Source organism: Chelonoidis abingdonii, chromosome 5 (genome assembly GCF_003597395.2).
Source record: "Chelonoidis abingdonii isolate Lonesome George chromosome 5, CheloAbing_2.0, whole genome shotgun sequence".
In the NCBI taxonomy this organism is placed as follows: Eukaryota; Metazoa; Chordata; order Testudines; family Testudinidae; genus Chelonoidis; species Chelonoidis abingdonii.
This window is the reverse complement of record NC_133773.1, coordinates 130,521,085-130,541,343: the sequence shown is the minus strand read 5'-3', so window position 1 is coordinate 130,541,343 and position 20,259 is coordinate 130,521,085. Positions and strand designations below refer to the sequence as shown.

At 44.7% G+C, this 20,259-nt stretch overlaps 1 protein-coding gene across 6 annotated transcripts in view; it reads left to right on the top strand.

The window, feature by feature from the left end:
- The window catches only part of MAEA (macrophage erythroblast attacher, E3 ubiquitin ligase), a 115,415-nt gene that overhangs the window by 17,952 nt on the left and 77,204 nt on the right, over positions 1 to 20,259 (top strand). For 5 of the 6 annotated variants that reach the window (XM_075066652.1, XM_075066651.1, XM_032779940.2 and 2 more), the window contains exon 2: positions 16,387 to 16,569. In XM_075066652.1, the coding sequence (XP_074922753.1) occupies positions 16,462 to 16,569 (108 nt within the window). In that variant the 5' untranslated portion in view covers positions 16,387 to 16,461. Of the gene's footprint in view, positions 1 to 15,521; positions 15,622 to 16,386; positions 16,570 to 20,259 lie in introns of those variants that run through there. The other variant, XM_032779923.2, reaches the window with a different exon arrangement.

Genomic DNA, 20,259 nt, shown 5'->3' with positions numbered 1-20,259 from the left:
TCCCCATCAGTCTTCAAATGTGTTAAGGGCTGATCAGTTGTTTCCATATCCACTGAAGATAAGACAAGAAGTGATCAGCTTAACCTGCCGCAAGGGAGATTTTAGGTTAAATATTAGGAAAACCTTTCCTACTATAAGGATAGTTAAGGACTGGAATGGGCTTCCAGGGGAGGTTGTGGAATCTTCTTCATTTCAGGTTTTTAAGAACAGTTTAGACAAACACCTGTCAAGGATGGTGTAGATATACTTGGTCTTGCTTCAGTGCAAGGGACTGAATTTGATGACCTCTTGAGGTTCCTTCCCGCCCTACATTTCTATGATTCTGTGACTTGTTTAAGGTCACTCAGGAGGACTGTGTTAGAGCCAGGCATTCTAGTTGACTCTTGACAGCGAGATATCTTTAACATTACTTTTGTGTTCAAATACTTCTCTTAAAAGAACGACAAAGCTTTAAAAAAGTATCTAGTGGAACTTTGCTTTCGGAAGGAGAGTCAAAGATGGGAGCTACAAAAAAATGTGGTGGGAGTGACAGTTTCCACCAGATTTCTAAGGTATGCCACCACACAAACCCTATGCCTCCCTTTCAAAAGGATGTAAGAGATGATTGTACAACAGAAAAATGATTTAGCAAGATGTTGGCTGAATTTTTTGTAAATGAGAAACTTGCATGGAACGACATAGGTGACTAAAGGAAATTAATTCAATTTTCTTGTATAATTGGTCCTACGGAAAAGTTTAATCCTCAAAAACATCTATATTTGATTTGCTTCTTTTGTACAAGTTTGTATATTAGTTGAACTGTGTCAATTTGTTATGTTAGACACTATCAGTTCATTCTCTTGAAGTGTTGAAATAGCAGACAAAATTCTGAGCAGTATTGAGTGGTGATTTTATTTTTTATATATAGAGATAAATATCTTTGAGTGTCAAGTTTAGAGCAGCTAAAACCCTTGACTAAAAATGGTATTAAAGTGAAATAGAATTATCTTTCTAATGTTATGAAACTGACATGTTTGTAACTGAGGGAAGTTCATGTTTTGTTCAACATTTTTTTTTTTTCCCACTGAAAAATGCAAATCCTACATTTTGCTAAGGGTCATAATTTTTGGAAAATCTCACCTACCACACAGACTTAGAAAATTAAAATTACTGCATAGGAAAACTTATTCCACAATTGAACTTTGGCTCTTAATTCTTGATATGAACATTTGTGAGAAATAAAAATTTAAACCCAACCACTCATGCTAGGTCTCTTATCCATCTATCATCTAATCAGCCTTTGGTTAATGGTAGGCCAGCAACTCCAAGAAAAATTATTACTGCTGCAGAGGAAAACACTGGGTCATGGTTACTGGGCTGATGACAGGGCTTGGAATCAGAAGAATTGGGTTCTGTTAATGGTTCTGCAAATTAGTGGCAATATAAATTATTTTCTAACCCATGTGTAAAATAGAGATAATGCCAGCTCAATTCTGTGAAATAATCTGAGATTGACAGATGAAGAGCTATAGTATACAAGTGATAAATTTATTGCATTATTCCTACACAAAGATGTTTTACCTATTGTTGGTCCACAGAGGAATCTAGTCTCATGTGCAGAGTAAGTTACTCTATCTGAAGAATGATAGATGAGGAGTGCAGTACTATTTTATATATTCTGTCCAAGTGTGTGGACCTTATTTGGTATAAAAAAGAGAGTTTGCTGCTCAAAGGTTTGTCCTGGATGGGTTGACTTCTGTTTTGCTTTAGGGATTATTTTCTTCTTGTTTATAATTAAAGTATTTAGGAGGCATTGCATTCTGCCTCTGCTTCCCTGCTACTGTACGTTTCCTCTTGCACACAACAATCCTAGTTGACTCTTTCACATTTCTGCTTTTGGGGACTGTCTCATTACAGCCACTGTTTGACTTTGTTTTTCTTTCTTAGTTGCCCAGGAAAATTTAACCTCTGTCTTAATAGAACAAAAAAGGTGTGGTTGTGTGCGTGGCTCTATTTTTTTAAAATTAATTAATTAATTAATTTTATTTGGTTGTATTTAGCTTATCTTGAATGAAAAGCCTATAAAGATGCAGGCTAACACAGAAGCATAGGCCAAAATATGGCCAGCTAACACAGCTTCAGGCACATTAGCCTGTATGTTTACAGTGCTTTTAATGTATGTTAAGATAACATAATTGGGGGAAAAAACCTTTGTTTTTCCTGTCAAAACAGGATCTTAGATACAATGTTCTTTCCTTTTCTTATCCCCTTTGTGTTCACCACCTGACTGGTTTGTGATCATGTGACTGCAGTGGTCACAGTTTGTGGATTCTCTTAACTTTAATACTGCTACTAATAAAAATAGTATTTGTACTGCACTAGCACCCAAAGGCCCAAATTTTGATCAATAACTTTTTTGTTAGGAAGCACAAGAAGGCATGACGCCTGACTGAAAGAAATTAAAATGTATCCAGGATCCTTTTTATGCTAATTCTTTAATCGCTGGATAAAATGGCCGGACTAATCTGCTCTGACCCACATTTAGTAAGGGAGCATGTGAAACTGCAACCTACCAGTCCAATTTTTGTTTCTCTCTATATTTTGTCCAACAGTCATAGAATCATAGACAAGTAGGGCTGGAAGGGACCACAAGAGGTCATCTAGTTCATCCTCCCTGTGCAGAGGCAGGAGTAAGTATACCTAGAGTCCTAGACCATCCCTGACAAGTGTTTGTGTAACCTGTTCTTACAGATCTCCAAGATGGGGATTCCACAACCTTCTTAGGCAACCTGTTCAAGTGCTTAACTATTCTTGTTGTTAGGAAAAAACTAATTTCTAACCTGAATCTCCCTTGCTGCAAACTAAGCTGATTGCTTCTTTACCTGCCCATGGTGGATTTGCAGAACAGTTGATTGTTAGCTTCTTTTTAACAATCTTTTACATATTTGATGACTGTTATGTCCTCAAACAGTCTTCTCTTCTCTATACTAAACATGCCCAATTCTTTCATTTTTTCTTCATAGGTTATGTTTTCTAAAAGTCTTACATTTTTTGTAGCTCTCCTCTGGACTCTCTCCAATTTGTTCACATGTTTTATTGAAATGTGGTGCCCAAAACTGGGTGCAAGATTCCAGCCGCTGTCTCGCCAGTGCTAAATTGAACAGGAAATACCTCCTATGTCTTAAGACACTCCAGTTAATACATCCCAGAATTACTCTTGCCTTTTTTCTCTCACTATCACACTGTTAAGTCATATTCAACTTGCCATCCATTATAATCTTCCCAGATCCTCTTCTGCAGTACTGCTGCCTAGCCAGTTATTCCTGGTTTTATGTTTGTGCATTTGATTTTTTCCCCCCTTTCTAATTGTAGCACTGTGCACTTCATCTTGTTGATTTCACACCAGTTCTCTAAATTATCAAGATCGCTTTTGAATTCTAATCTTGTCCATCAAAGTGCTTGCAACCCCACCCAGATTGGTGTCATGTGCAAGTTTTTACAAACGTACTCTCGTCTTCTTTATTCAAGTTATTGATGAAAACATTGGATAAGACTGACCAAGGCAGACTCTTGTGGACCCCACTACATGTGCCTCTCCAGTTTGACAGCAAATCATTGATAATTACACTTTGAGTATGATCTTTAAATCAGTTTTGCATCCATCTAATATTTCATCTAGATCCTATTTCTGTTGTTCACTTATGAGAATGTCATGTAGGACAGTGTCAAAAGCCTTAGTTACATCCATATACATCATGTCTACAAATTTTCCCCATTCCATTAAGCCAGTAACCCTGTCAAAGAAGGACGTTGGTTTGGTTTGACATGACTTGTTCTTGACAAATCCATGTTGGCTGTAACGTATCACCCTATTATCTGCTAGGTGCATACAAAATGAATGTTTAATAATTTGTTCAATACTCAAAAATACTGGAAGTTAAGATGACTGGTTTCATTGTCTTCTGTCCCCCCTCCTCTTTTTGAAGATGAGTACTATTTTTACTCTTCTTCAGTCTTCTAAAATCCCACCCATCCTCTATCTTTGAGAACTCATGATCACTGCTGGTTCAGAGATTGCCTTGGCTAGTTCCTTAAGTATGCTAGGATGTTTCTTCATACACTACTGGCTTCAGTAAATCTAACTTATCTAAGTATTTTAACCTATTTTTCCCTATTCTCTCCCCAGATTCTTCTCCATTGCTAATATTGTGTTAAGCAACTGCCCCATAAACTTACCCATGTGTGTATGTCTCACTTACATGTGTACAGACAAGGGCATGTACTTCTATATTAATTAGCATTTGGGCCTCTTCCATACCTGGAATCTTGTTCTGTTTTTCATTAGTAACCCTATTAATGTTAAAGAGAGAGCACAGGTGGAGACATCAGCAAAAGTCGTGCTCACCATGATTAAAGGTATTGTGTTCACATCACGCTTGCCCTAGATACAAAAAAATAAGGCAAGAAGCTGGATATTGCACATGTATGAACTCATTCTGGTACTTTTTTTGTTTAAAGAAGGGGGTAAAAAAAATCTCCTGAGACTTTGTTATGGTTTTGACATTGCCACGCTGGAAGTTGCAGAATCAGTAACTCATGCCAGGCAGCTTTACTAACGAGGGTGGGAAAGTTCAGATATCTCTTACAAAACTACAAATGTAAGTGAAGAGTGGTTGCTTCAACTACATGTCTTGATGTTAGGCCAAAATTAGAGATGAGTTAAAACATACACGTCTGCGCGCGCACACACACACACACACACACACACACACGATAGAGTTGAAAAGGTTCTGTTAAAAAGCACTAACCATAACAGAGAGATTGTTCCATGTCCTCTGATTTGTGATTGCATGGAGCACGTTCCCTCCCTTTATAACTGCAAAACAGTCCTATGATTACTTCTTTTATGTATGTGGAAGAGTAAACATTCAAAATGTTTAGCTATCTGATACAGTAACTCCTCACATAAAGTCATCCCGTTTAACGTGGTTTTGTTGTTACATTGCTGATCATTTAGAGAACGTGCTTGTTTAAAGTTGCGCAATGCTCCCTTACAATGTTGTTTGGCAGCTGCCTGCTTTGTCCACTGCTTGCAGAAAGAGCAGCCCATTGGAGCTAGCTGGTGGGGCTTGGAACCAGAGTAGACCAGCAGTCCCCTTATCAGCTGTCTGTTCCCCTAAGTGCAGCAGCCACCGAGCAGGCAATCAATTTACATTAATTCTTATGGGGAAATTGGATTTGCTTAACATCGTGTCGCTTAAAGTAGCATTTTTCAGGAACATAACTACAACGTTAAGCGAGGAGTTACTGTATTTAATTGCCATGTCTTGTCCTCCCCCGTTTATTGTTTATCTTCTCCACCCCTCAAAAAAAAAAAATGCTTCTTTGCCTTCTGGTTCCGTTTTATTCCTCTCCTTGTTCACGTGTTTCTCTGGTCATTCTTCCCCTCTGCAGCTCCCGTCCCATTGACTCTTATTTCCTCTTCTCTTACCGAGTAGAATAAGGCCTTGGCTACACTGGAGAGTTCCAGTGCTGATAGTGGCTTTACAGCGCTGCAACTTACTCCCCGTCCACACTGGCAAAGCACATACAGCGCTGTATCTCTCTGGCTACAGTGCTGGTTGTACTCCACATGGACAAGAGGAATAGAGAGAACAGTGCTGGTGCTGCAGCGGTGGAGTGCCAGTGTAAACAGCGATTAATCTTACTATGCTGTAACTGACCTCTGGAATTTACCCATAATGCTTTTAACAAAAGAACTCTCTTGGTTTTGTTATGATGCCTCTTTGTTTTGTTGTGAACTCTGGGCTCCTGGAGCTGCTTATCTAAAAAACAAACACAGCAATTGTTTGCTTGAGCAGAGGCAGGCAGGGAATGTCCACAGCTAGTGTTTGCTTGAGGAGAGAAACAGCACGGCGGGGGAGGGAGTCCATAGGAGCAGCTGCTTATCTGGTCTGAAGGCTATTTGCAGGGTGGGGGAAGTGGTTGGAATTTGCAAGGCAGGGAGCTGACACTGTGTCCGCTCCAAAAATCCACTCTCTCTCTCCCCCACGCTCCCTGTCACACTCCACCTCGCCCCCCCCCCCTTTTAAGAAGCACATTGCAGCCACTTGAACACTGGGATAGCTGCCCATAATGCACCACTCCCAGCACCGCTGCAAATGCGGCCGCACTGCAGCGCTGGTAACTGTCAATGTGACCACACTGCAGCGCTTGCTGTACGAAGACAGGTTTAACTCCCAGTGCCGTACAGCTGCAAGTGTAGCCAAACCCTACAATGGGATTCTACAGATGTAGAAGCTAATGAGTCGTAGGAAGAGAGACAGCACCATCTTATATGATTAGCCTGCTTACCCCAGACAATTTGTACTCCACAGGATCCGTTTAGGAACTGCTGTACTGGAGGACTAGTATAAATGTATAATAATATAAATGCTTGCATATCTGTTTCGTGTATTGTAAGAGGGTGGGGGCAGGTCTCTACTGCAGCTCCTAGCTTTCTCTAAGGGTATGGCTACACTTACATTTTTGCAGCGCTGGTAGTTACAGCTGTGTACGGCCAGCGCTGCAGTGTGTCCACACTGACAGCGACCAGCGCTCTGCAGTAGACACTTGCACCAGTTGCAGCGCTGTTGTGAGTGGTGCATTGTGGCAGCTATCCCACAGAGCACCTCGTCCATTTGGCGCTGTGGGTTTGTGAAAGGGACAGAGGTGGGTCATTCCGCTTCCTGTGTCCAACGCCCATGCTGCCAGGAATCGGACACCCGCGCCTAAGGAAGCCCCGCACCTTAGGCACCTTTTTATTTTTTTTTTTTTTAAACTTACCCGTCCCAGCTGCGGTCTGCTCCCATTGGTCCGCTCTTTGAGTGAAGCACGCGGGAGCGCGCATGGCCTGCTATCCCAGCTAGAGCTCCAGCCGGGCGGCGGGGCTTGCGGCGCTCCAGCCATGAGAGTGGGGTGGCGGGGCTTTGTCGCGCTCCGCCAGGAGAGCGGAGTCGCGGAGTTGCCAGCCTCTGGAGGAGCTCACGCCGGGGAGACGGATCGGCGGGCTTGCTGCGCTCTGACGAGCTCCAGCCGATGGGCGAAGTCGCAGGTCTTGGCCGCGTCTTGGACGGAGCTCAGCAGCTGGCGAGAGCGATACGACAGTCGCATGGTTGCCGCGTCGGCAGTCGCGACGAGCTTCGAGTGAGTATCAGAAACACCCTTAGGTTCAGGAGGCCGGGAATGGTCCGGCCACTCCAAGCGCTGGGCAAGCCCCGCGACCCGGCCTGGAGCTGCCGGGCGCACGGGCAAGCCCCGGACCCCGGCTTGGAGCGCTCTGGGCCCTTAAATAGCCCCCCGGCCCTGGGGCACGATGACGGGGGTATTTAAAAGTCCTGGGGCTCCAGCGCCTCTGCCCCTGGTCCTTTCAAATAGCCGCCGGAGCCCCGCCTCCTCTTTGCATTACCACAGCTGCTCCCGCGGCTAATTTACAAAGGGTCCCGCGAGAGAGGGAGTTTGGGGCGCTACTTAAGGGTTGGGGTTCCAGCTGTCTCTGCTGACCCCGATGACCTGCCCACACCATCCGGCCCCCCTGCCTGCACCAGCTCTCTGCACCCGTGCCCCAGTCCACCTCTGCCAACACACCTGTCCATTCTCCAGCCAACCCTGCCAACCACCCCGTGCAAGCCCTGCCAAAGGCAGCAACCCCCACACACTGCTGCCACACCAGCTCTGCACACTTGCCCAGCCCGACCCCTGCCCTGTCTCCAGTCAACCCTGCTGCACCCCACTGCTGAAGCCAGCCAGGGTCCCACACTCTCTGTCTCCAGCCCTGCAACCCTGCTGCACCCCTCTGCGGCCCTGCCTAGCCAGCCGCCCCACACCTTGTCTCCAACCAGCCCCATCTCTTGCCCTGCCTGCAGCCAGACCTGCCTGCAGTCAGCCTGCCCTGCCTCACGCCAGCCCCTGTCCACTGCTGCCCTGCAGTTTCCAGGACTAAACCTGCAGGGAGCAGCTGGAACCAACATTTGCACACCCCCAGGGAGTGGCGGGGCCACCACATGTGAAACGGCAGTCATTAATAACCATCAACATCATTATATGATGGCAATGTATATAATTTTATATTTATAGTTATGGAAAGTTAAAATAATACATGAAAGAATGAGAGGCTTTTTTTTCACTTTTTTTAAGATCATCCTGCCGATCTGTGCTTCTCTTTGTAGTTCATTCCTTCTCTTGCAGCCTTCTCCTTTTCTTGGCAGCCTGTTCCTTTTGCATGGTTTCCTTATCCTCCAGTCTTGAACTTTTTATTTTCTGTGGATACAGAATTGCTAACTGCTTTTCACCATCTCTTCCTTACTCTTTCCTTGGTTTTTTTCTTAAGCTTTGCCAGTCTTTCAGAAGTCTGCGCTGATGGAGACAGTATTCAAGGTCACTTAAAAAAAACACGAGAGATAAACTGTTATACAGAGCCTGCATTGTTTTTAAGAGTTTTTGTAGCATTCATTTAACATTCTGAGCATAGCACAGAGAGGCCGCAGCTGCAGATAGAGATGGCGAGTTTCCCACAACGCGGGCTCACAGCGGGAAGGGGGGCTGCCCACGTGGCTCACCTGGGAAGAGGGCTGTTTAGTGGGGGTTGGCTTCATTGTGGAAAGCCATGGGGTTTCTGTGACTTGTTGGAAAGAGCAAAGAGCAGCTACAGGAAAAAAAACTGAACCCTACACCCACAATTGCAACCAGCAGCTACAGAGCCATCTTGCACAACGGGCTCACCTGTGGTGGGGGTGGGGGTTGCTTTCACTGTGAGAGCCATGGGGTTTCTGTGACTTTGTGGAAAGCAAAGAGCAGCTACAGGGAAAATCAGGCTATTCCACAATCTAGGCATGCTTGCAGGCAACCTAGCCCCCTTGCTCCCAAAACATTTGCATTCTTATAATAAAAGCTTCTTACCAGGACAGGCTCCTCTGCTGGTTCCTCACTACCAGTACCCAGCGGCTGCGACCCGGCTAGCTTCTTCGGCTGGCTGGAAAATAGCTCCTGGCTGCATGACTCTGGGAGTCTCCAAAACCTCAGTAACTCCCTCTTGGGTTCCTCTACACCCTCCCCTCCTCTTCAGGCTCTGAGCCCAGGGCAGTGGAGTGCCAAGCAGATGGACCAGGAGGCTGAAAAGGTTGCTGGGATACCTCCTAATACCCTGAGGCCATTACGCGCTGGTGAGTGTCCACACCTGATGACTGCAGCGCTGGTCTCGCTACACCTGTAGCGGACCCAGGTGTACAGCCAGCGCTGCAAACAGGGAGTTGCAGCGCTGGCTGAGCTTTTAAGTGTGGACACCTGCTAAGTTGCAGCGCTGTAACCCCCTCACCAGCGCTGCAACTAGCAAGTGTAGCCAAGCCCTAAGGGTCGTTTTGAGATAAATGGGCACAATTGCATGTCATTTTTGTTACATGCTGTCTGGGAAAGCTATGAGCAACAATAGAGACACTGAACTGTTTTAACTGCTGTTTCAGACAGATAACAATGCATCAATTAACACTTGTAATGCTGCCTTCAACAATAAAGGGCTAGAAATGTAGCACTTATTAAACCTAAATAAAATAAGTTCAAATGCTGCAGACACAACTCCCCTCCATATCCAGCCCATCAATGCCAGAAAACTTTCTCCTTGCTACTTGTGAGTGGATTTTTTTAAAGCCCTTCTTACGTGCTCCAGGACTACTTCACAAATGGGGGGAGGAGGGTGGTGCTTTGGTGGTTTTTAAGAGCCCTCTAAGACATGTTTCTATGGTGTGTTAATTTCCCTGATGGATTGGGTGGAGAATGTTTTCTGACTGTGACTCAATCCAGACAGGAGGAGTGGAGGAAGAAACTGGAAAATTTGGCTGAACGGTATATCTGCATGCCTGCCAGAGTGTAAGAGCACCATCTGTAAAACAGACACACAGTTTGAGGGTAGTGGTGGGTCCTATACTGATACTAGGTGCTCGAATAGCAGCTGTGGCCAAGCACTTTTTTCCATTTAGGCCTGGCAAGATGTTCGTGATCTTTCTCTCTATGGCAAGGTTTACCTCAGTTATCCATGCTTTTCTCATCTCCAGAATAGACTGTTGTAATGTGCTGTCCATGTGGTTGCACCTTGAGATCATCCCTCCCATAGCATACTGCCAGAGTTCAGATCAGCAGAAGCATCTGTGCTAGATTTCTCCTCCTTATAAATAAGGAAGCTGCTGGCATGGTGTTCTCTTTGAGTGTATACTGTATTGTGGAACTTGGTTTCCTTACTGGGTGTGGCAGGATGACATCCCATTCCTGTCCTCTGCTCTCTCTGCAGCCTTGGAGACCTTCAGTTGTCAAACATCTCCATGTAATTTTGTTACATTTGTTCTTCCCACCACCTGGCAGATCCATACACCATAATTATTTAGGCTTTCAGTTTCACCTCCGTTCTCTGCTGAGGAGAGGGAAGAGATCTCTACCTAGAGATCCTTCCTGGTTCTTGCTCTGCTAGCCTGCCGCTCTCTTCCCTGCACTTCCTTCCTGTGCTGCCTTATACCTCCTTAGACCTGGGCCAATTTTTCTCCAGACCATTCGAATCTAATCCTATCCAGTCCACCCTGGGGGAAATTAATTGGTGTTTAAGTGACCTGAGTGGTGGCTCAGCTCTTGGTTCACAACACTCTGTCATATTCCCCTAGAGCAGTGTTTGGGACACTGCTTATGTAGGGAAAGCCCCTGCTGGGCCGGGACAGTTTGTTTATCTGCCGCGTCCGCAGGTCCAGCCAATCACAGCTCTCACTGGCCATGGTTCCCTGCTCCAGACGGATGGGGGTGACATGAAGCAGTGCGGTCCGAGAGATGTACTGGCCGTTGCTTCCAGCAGCTCCCATTGGCCTGGAGCAGCGAACCGCAGCCAATGGGAGCTGCAATCGGCCGGACCTGCAGATGTGGCAGGTAAACAAACCATCCCGGCCTGCCAGGGACTTTCGTCCCAAGTTTGGGAAACACTGCCCTAGAGCTCTGATTTTTAATCTCCTAAGGCATGCTGTAAAGCCCATCCCTTTTTCTCCTCCATGCTTCTGGGGAGAGCATGGGCTGAGATGGATATATTTATTGGCAGTCTCTGTTTGTTAATTTTGTCTGTGTTTTAATTTATGGGATATATGCTAGAGCAGTGCATTGGGTGCCTATAGATGTATTTTAAAAAGTCAGAAAAGAGAGAAAAATGGGCTTGGGCCTTGGACTCCTACAAATGGCTGTGAAGGGTGGCTGTAGAAATTAGGACTGTCAAATAAACTCAAAACAACTTAACTTTCAGTTGTAAATGTATTATTTCTCAGCTAGACTGAATATCTAAAATGTGGAGGTGCTGATCTCAACATGATGAGAGAGAAGTAGAATTTCTCCTTATTGTTACTGGTGGTGGGTGTTTGCACAATTAATAACAATAAAACCTTGCATGCCCCATTAACAGGTTCTGCAACATTTTTCTTCTGAACTTCATACCCTTCTATATATTCTTAAAATAAAAAAGAAATAAGATGCAGATTTGTAAATGTCAACCAGCAGGACAAATTGCTACTAAAGTAGTGTGGGTGTTTTTCTTAATTCAGATTCACTATTTTATCTCAAAATTCATATTTGGTGTCTTCTTGAAGCATCATTCCTGGAGTCAAGTCAGAATCTCAGCTTTTTTAATACGAAAGTTCCAGCCCTCATATTTACAGTGAAAAGTTTAAAAATGTGACTGACGTTCTCCATAGCTCAGAAACCAGAAAGGAACTAATGAGCTTACAATTTATTGTTCTAGAAAGATTTTTTTTTTTCTTTTGATGTCACTCATGATTTTTGAATGGTTAGGTTTGGCCACAGTACTTGCTTCTAAAAGATTGTGCTGCAAAAAGCTCCCAAACAGCATTTTGTACAGACAGGGTGCAAGTAAATCAAAAACAGTTCTGCAGAATTGTTTTGTACTTTTAAAAATAACATGAGTTTTTGATGTGGTATGTATAGATCAGCTGCAGCTGAGTGCACAGCATGACTTAGAGTAGAACTGGGGGAGGGATCCTTGCAAAGGATGCTTAATGCACTCTCCCAGTCCAGATCCAGCTCTGAACCCTGAGGACTGCTTTAATTTGCACAGGCTGCCAGCAGCCCTAAGGGGCTGAAACCATAATCAGTGTGCTGGGAAGCCCTGGGACCTGGCTTCCCTGCGCCCAGCACAGAGCAACTAGCTGCCTTTTCAACCACACCTCCACTGTCCCCTAAGTTGGTGGTTCTCAACTGGGGGTCTGTGAGTCATTGGGGGGGGGAGGGGCCTGGGGCCCTGTGCCTGAAACCTGGTGCCCCAAGCCTGAAGCTGCCCCCCCCGCCCCCCATCTGAAGTCTGATGCGGGTCTGGGAGCCTCATGGGACTGGAGCCCCCCAGCGTTCTGTGGGCAGAAGCCCTGAGCCTATGGGCAGAGTTGAGGGGTGCAACTCTGTTACCCCCCCTCCCCCAAGTGCAGTGCCTTACTCAGAGTGTGGCAGTCCGGGGGCAGCTCCTCCTTTCCTCCAGTCCCACTGATGCTCAGCCCTCTGGCCAGGTTGTAGATGGGAAGCCGAGCCAGGCAGTGTGGGGCAGCTGCTTCTCTGGCTGGTGATGCCGTGGAGCATGCAGCTGTAGCATTCCCCTGTTTCCTGCTGGTGCCTGCTCCTCAGCTCCTGGCCTCCTTTGACTACTCATGCAGCTGGTAAGAGTCACCCAGGTGAGAGGACTTGGCTCTGGGGCCAGCAAAGCTCTCTGGGAGCAGCCACGGCAGGGGGAGCCCTCCTGGCATACAGCCCCTAGTTATCCTCCCTGCAACTTGAGCTACTCTCCCCACCCCCATCCCTGCACACAGCCCCTTGCTACCCCCTGCCTGCACCCTGAGCTACGCTCCTCGCTGTATGCAGCCCCTAGCTACCTCCTCCCTGCACCCAATTTTTTGAGCTGAGTCCCCCCCCACACTTTTGAGTTATATTTTTGGTTGCGTCCCCCCACAGCCCAGACAGGCTGGGTGGCCTGCTGAGTTGAGTCAGGTAGTGGAGGTGGTGCTCCCTTCCTGGACCCCGCCGTGCAGTGCTGGCCCTTGTTCCTCCAGCCCTTGCTCCCTCCCCCTCAGAAGTCAAACTACGCCTATGCCCAAGGCATTGTCCTCCCACCCCCCGGCCCCGAGTCCACCCCACCAGGCCCTGGAGTTTTTATAGCATGTGAGGGGGGCCTCAGCAAGAAAAAAAGTGGAGAACCTCTGCCCTAAGTTATACTGTGCTCTTCTTAGATGCAGCTGGACTATACGGTTATTTAAAGAAAACAAACTAATTTTAATGCACATCTTCTCAAGTACAAAAAAAGTCTACAGAATCTAGTGATTTGTTCTAGATTTACCTCTGCTATTTGTGCTGGAGTGGTATAGGGAAACTGCCTCACGGGCTCTTCATTACCTATATTGGAGTGATCCTCTCACTATATGGACTTGAAGCCTGCTTTGTGGTGCAAAATATGTCCCTTACTTTTATAGTGATAATTCTCTTGTCAACAAGCTGCTTTGTGTAAATATTTTATGTTTGTGTTTTCAGGATAAACACATACTCAGTTCTATTCCATTGACGCTTTATTTCTTAACTCATTTCCACTCCTAAGAATCTAACAACCCCTCTGTTCACTTATGCGACTCACTTTAACAGGAGCTACTTAACTGCAGCTATTTCATCTTTAAGTCTATTTACAGCCCAGTGTGACACCATTTTAGACTGTAATGATTCTCTAATTTTCCCTGGATTTTAGGGCACTCATCAAATCTTCTAAATCCTTATTACAGCATCTGCCTTCTCAGTAGTGCTGTGTTGTCCAATATGCTGTTCCTTTGTTTTCTCATTCCAGCAGTTCCTCAGTGACATTTCTGTGATAGTAAGAGTCAAACTTACAACCATAACTGTAGTTAACTCCTTCACTGCCTAATTATTAGTTGGACTTTATTTTGACTTCCTATTTATTTATTAAAATACTTTCTGTAAAGTAAAACTAGGGCCAGGAACCTGATTTCTTCTGGATGCCATCTAAAGAATGCCAGACACAAGATCTGGCACACTTTCCACCTAGTCCAAACTCACTCACCCTTGAATCCAAACTAGAAGTGCTCCACATGTGAAACTTCCATTGGAGGAGTTGAGATTTGTGCACATAGGCATTTACAGGTTCAGAGCCTTATTTGCAAAGTCCATATAAGGCTCTGCATGGATGAAGTTTATAAATATTCATTAAAATTGTCATTTCTTCTAAAATGGATTGAGAACTGTGACCCAAGGACCTCTTGATGCCTAGTGGCAGGGATACAGAGGTTCCATGGGTTTACACAAAAGGGTTATGTAAGGTCTCTAAGGAAGCCCTGTACCACACTGGTTATCATAATCTTTGCAAAATGTATGTATGGAAAATATGTAAGGAGTTATGTATATATGTGCTAAAAATTATGTTCTCTAGGCTTTGTAGTTTAAAGGCAGGTAACTCAAAAGGTAACATGCCTTGCGACAAACTTCTCCAGACCAGAGGTGGGAGACATTTATCTCCCTGGTGGACCGTTGCGTATTGTGTGTCTCACAGTAGAAGTTTAGTAGTGTATTCAGTCAAATGCTAATGAGGAGCATGTGAGACTTCAGATGGAAATTAACAGGAACAGGTAAACAGCTAGTGGAGGGAGAATCCTGTTTTCCAGTGAAGCTCAAAAGGTCTGGTCTGATATATCTGGGGGTGCAGAGAGATCCACTGGTATCCCTTAGCTGGTGAGGAAAAGCTGCCACTGTATGTGATCTCGTGAAAAACTGATCTTAGTCATCCTGATTGAAAATGCTAGGGGGGGAAAAAACATGGGGTAAGCTGTTCTGTAGGAAATGAGAACGCCGTATGAGTTAAATTTAGACTCTAGAAAACATATTTTGTTTATATACTTATTATTCCATAATTTTGTTTTATATGTAGCCATTTGTTTCTGATAGTCTTACTTTCTATCACTTGATTATCTGTTCTTTGATAATAAACAGTTTTGTTTTCACTATAAATATATCTAAATGCTGTGTGTTAAGCAGAGTGGTAATCCTCAGTTGAAATTATGCACTGTTCCTTAGAGAATAAAGCAGTGGTTCTCAAATTTAATTGCATCATGATCCCCTTTTGACAACAAAAATTACTATACAAGGGGATGGAAGACTGAACCTGCCTGAGCTCCACTGCCCCGGGTGGGGGGAGGCCAAAGCTGAAGCCCAAAGGGGAGCATGTAACCTTAGCCTTGGGCGGTGGGTCTTGGGCTCTGGGTGGTGGGTCTTGGGCTTGGGGTTCAGACTTGCTGGGCCCAGGGCCAACTCAAGCCTTGGCGATCCCATTAAAATGGGATCATGACCCACATTTTGAGAACCCATGGAATAGAGGATCTGAGAGTTCCGTGGGCCCTCCAGATGAATGCTGAGGGGACTTGGATTTATGTGTGCCTATTACTAACTTGTGCAGAGACAGTGAGGTCTAAGAGGCCTGTGTTGCCAAAGGCTGATGGAGTCCAGAAGCTGATCCACAGCAGACACAGACAAGACTCTCTCGTGCTAAGGGCAGGTAGTAGAGAGGTGCCTCGCAGCTCTGGGTGTCCCCCAGTATGTGTCATGCCAACCCTACAACAATAACTCAATGTTCACAGAAAATTGTAGAGAAACTTTGGGAAGGAAACAAGCTTGTTTTAGATTAACAGTAGTTTCCTTTTTTGTTGTGTTTTGTTTTGTTAAGGAAATAGAGAAAGCAACCTAACAATTACATTTAATCTAATCATTTGCTCGTTATGTGCGCTAATTTCTATACTGAGTGAAATAATAACTTTTATTTGGCATCTAGTTTCTTTTCTGCTTAGATAATTCACAAACTGATCTCTCCTCACTCTTATCCATTAGTTGAAAAATATCCAATAGATTGTCATTATATTTTGTGTAGTGGCTACACCAGTTGAAACTTGGGGGAATGGCATTGTGCTAATTGCTCAGTGTACACAATGCTTCCTCCAAAAAGCTTACATGCTATACTGAAAAAAGAGACAGAGTGGGGGAAAGGAACTGTAACTACCATTATATGGATAGGAACTAAGCAGAGATTAAGACCAAAATTTTCAAATTCACTAGTGAATTTGGGTGTGCATCTTGAGACAGCTAGAAGGGGGTCTGGTTTTCAGAGGGTGGATGCTCAGCGCTTCCTGAAAACATAGTCCCTCAAAGGTGTCTCAAGTTGGGCACAAAAAGAGAGGCACACCACATCAATTGTTTGTTTTTTAACAATTTTGATTCAGCTTGTCCACTATTGCACAAAAATTCTCTAGCAGAGATGTCTATTTAAGTACATTAATTCTAAAGACTTAACAATTTTTATTTTAGGTACCTTATGAAACACTGAACAAACGGTTTCGAGCTGCACAGAAAAATATTGATCGAGAGACGAGCCACGTTACTATGGTTGTTGCAGAGCTGGAGAAGACCTTGAGTAGCTGTCCTGCTGTGGATTCAGTTGTTAGTCTCCTTGATGGAGTAGTTGAAAAGCTCAGTGTTCTGAAAAGAAAGGTAACTGGTATTTCTACTGTTTGTTAGATCTTCATTTCTCATTTCAGAAGATGACCTCGGTCACTGTGTTAAGTTACTCCATGGTTTTATTCTTGTGGTTCAGAAATAAATATTAATGGTGCTAGAGAGAGCCTTTAAGGCTATATTGTAAAGCGAATACCAGAAAGTGATTGATTGTATCTTGCTTCACTATGCCTATGAAATTTGACTGTCTCATGATTTAGTACACCTCTACCCCGATATGACACAGTCATGGGGGCCAAAAATCCCTACCATGTTATAGGTGAAACACCTTTATATCGGGGTAGAGGTGACAGGGCTGCAGCGGTGATTTAAAGAGCCCGGGGCTCCGGCCGCGGGAAGCCCCAGGCCCTTTAAATCACCAGCAGAGCCCTGCTGCCGCAGCCTCGGAGTAGCAGCAGCAGGGCTCCAGTGCTTATTTAAAGGGCCTGGGGATCTCCACAGCAGCCAGAGCCCCACTGCTACTGCACTATATGCAAACCCATGTTATATTGGGTCGCATTATAGTGGGGTAGAGGTGTATCACTAAATCTCTTAAAGTAGAAATATGTATATTAAATGCATATTTTTTGAATAGCCAATACAGAAGTATTACATAATATCAGAGCCATCGTGATGACTGGATTTTCTCTTGTTTTATCTATCTAAACCAGTAGATGAGGCTTCTCTATCTGACAGTCCTGGAGACTGAAGTTTTTTAGCCGCAGAAGAGGTAGCAGTAGTTAAGTGAGTTGGTTACATCACTTCACTTCCCAGCAGAGAGGTATCTCCATCACATCACCACTAAAATTGTGGCATTCTGGCAACATATCCAAAAAGCGTAAGAGGCCAGCTGCGGACAGTAGCCTCATTAGTCTGTAAACTAGAGCAACCATAAATGTCTGCATTATGAATGTCCAGTATATAACATTGGTATTTTGTGTGGAAAGCCTCCATCTTTGCCTAATCTGAGCTACATAGTGGCCATGTTTTGCAACTGTACAGCAGTACAGAGAGGATACAGCTCGAATAGATCCTGAACTTGGCAGTTGTGCTGAGATGATGTTGAGTCTATATTTCTCGTAAATGACCCATGGCAGACACTTCAATGACAATCTGATGGAGAACGTTTGTGTGAGAGTTGAAGGAACTGGTGAGTATAGAACCCAAATAGCAAAAGCTGAAAAATGCTTTGTCTGTTTCCTTATTCAAAGGGATTGGAGTCTAAGGTGGACCTGATCCTAGCTTTTGAAGCTTTGTCTCTGACTATGAAACATGGAGGTTAACCTTGGCCAACTCCCCTATTTGGTGGAGTGCTATGTGAAACCTGTTCGTGCTCTGTACTAGAAGAACATCAACATCCGCGTAGTCAAGGTCTGAGAGCAAGAGATCACTGAACTTAACGCCAATGGATCTGACAGAATGTTGCATTATGAAATCCTTTGCCCAACAAAAGAGTGCAGGGACCAAGACTCAGGGTCTGACAGGATTTAGTCTCTCACTTTATCCTGAACAAAACATCCAACAACTGTGGCATAATGTGGACATAAAGGGCCAGATTCTCAGCTGGTGTAAACCAGTGTAACTCCATCAGCTCTAATAGAGCTATGTAAATTTATGGCAGCTGAGGCTCTGGCCCAAAGACTGTGTGTAAGCATTGACAATCTTCAGTAACAATAGCACTGCTGGCTTCAGCACTTATTGAGGTGGGCTAAAGGCTGCTATAAATCAGTGGACAGAACAGTCTGAATAACACCAAAGAGCTCTAAGTCACATTGCACATCCTCAGGGCAGGTTTATTAACCAAGAGAATACACGAAAGGTTCAAAATAATAAAGAACACTTACCAGGGCCTTTTCGCACTTTACACATCTAGGAAGGGGGAGAACACTGCACTTTCTGACTACTGTCAAGAGTCCTTTCCTGGTGTCCCTGCCAGCAGGTATATGGGATCTTGGGGAGCAATTACCACACAGGTGGGGTGCAAAATAAACTTTATTAAGAAAATGCCAAAACAGGGAAAATTCAATAGTGAGGGGTATGGGTTTGTTCAAGGTGAGCCAACTGGGAAGGGTTTGCTTTTAGCATAGTATAGGGGGTTTCAACTAGTGAGGTAAATAAGTGGGGTAACAATACAGTTGTTAACCAATTAACTGAAGTAGAAATGTAACAGGTCGCTAACATTTATATGTAAAGGGTGTGTCACAGCAGCACCCATATAGCCAACTAACAGTTATGGGAATGTGGTAAATAACCCAAAACTCAGGTAAAATTTGTCACATGTGGGTATATGTAAATGTGGAGGTGGTGTTGAGAGAACAAGGGTGATCAATGGGGTTTTAATGCTCAAACTACTCAGTAATAAAATTGAGGTTTTGGGGGCCAATAGGAGCAGGATTCAAAAAAAAGAGAGAGAGAGAAAGGGCGGTAGAGGAGTGAGGTTGGGGGATGGGGGAAAAGGAGCAGCGTGAGGCAGAGAGCAGACGGGACGATTCAACTTCAGGAGACAGAAGGGCCAGGCAGGCTGCAGGTTTAAACAGCAGAGAGGAACTGAGGGTGTGTATGGGGTGAGCTGGACGAGCATGCGGGGTGGGGGGGCAAGAGGAGACAGATGGCTTTTAACCACAACTGAACAGAACCAGCAATCTTATCTATGATTTAACTTAAACCAAGATACACAAATTAGCAAGTAACCAGAACCATCGCATACAATTTTTTAACCTAACTTACGGAGCACAATACACAACGTAATGCTTAAAACTACTACCAAAGCTATGCAAAATGAAATTACATGTATCTAGACTAAGACCTAATCTATATAGGTGACCTTAGCAGCAGTGGGGGGGCGGGCAGGCTTGCAAGCTGCTGTCCAGAAGGGCAATCAGCTCAGCAGGCACAACACAGGCTTATTTTTAGCAGCAAAGTGCTGGCAGGAGTTAAAGAGGTGTGTTCAGAGCATCAGACCTTGGTTTAGCTTAATCGATGGCTGTGGGGAAAGCGTACGGCCAGCACAAAATAATAAATATAAAAGTATTGAGAGTTTTCACAAGAGGTTCTTATCCAAGCCCAAAGGAAGCAGCGAGGTAAAGCAGCAAGATCATCAAAAAAGGCTAGGTAAGCGGGTGCAAAATAATAGGAGATCTCTCAGGTGCAGAATCATTCTGTGGGGGGGGGGGGGGGAGTTCAAACGGGGGTACGTCAAAATCAACGAGAGTGGGAGAAGGACTGGACCGCAGAACCCCTGGCTGATCAGACAGGCAGCAATGCAGGGAACTTTTCTGAGTCTTGTAATCATGTAAATGTCTGTGTTTTTAAGGGCAACTTGGCAGTCTCGCCACGAGATATTGTCTGGATTGCTGCAGAGAGCAGGGGAAGAGAAACAAAAAAAACAGGGTGGGACACAGAGACATGGTTCTGGCAGTAGTCCTGATTGCTATGTAGGTCATCGAATAAGCACATGAGGCCGTAATGAATCAACTTGCATATGACCTTAAAAACCAGATTGGCTGAGTGGCGTATTGGGAGCCCTAATCAGCGAGCCGCCAGGTTTACATTCAAGGTGATACAGGAACCAACCTTGAACAGGGACGGTCCACCTTAGCCAGTGGCCTATCCTTGAGAAGGGCAATGGCTCTTGGTAAACAACTTAACAGCTAGGGAGGGGAGGCCACAGGAGAACAAAAACAAAAT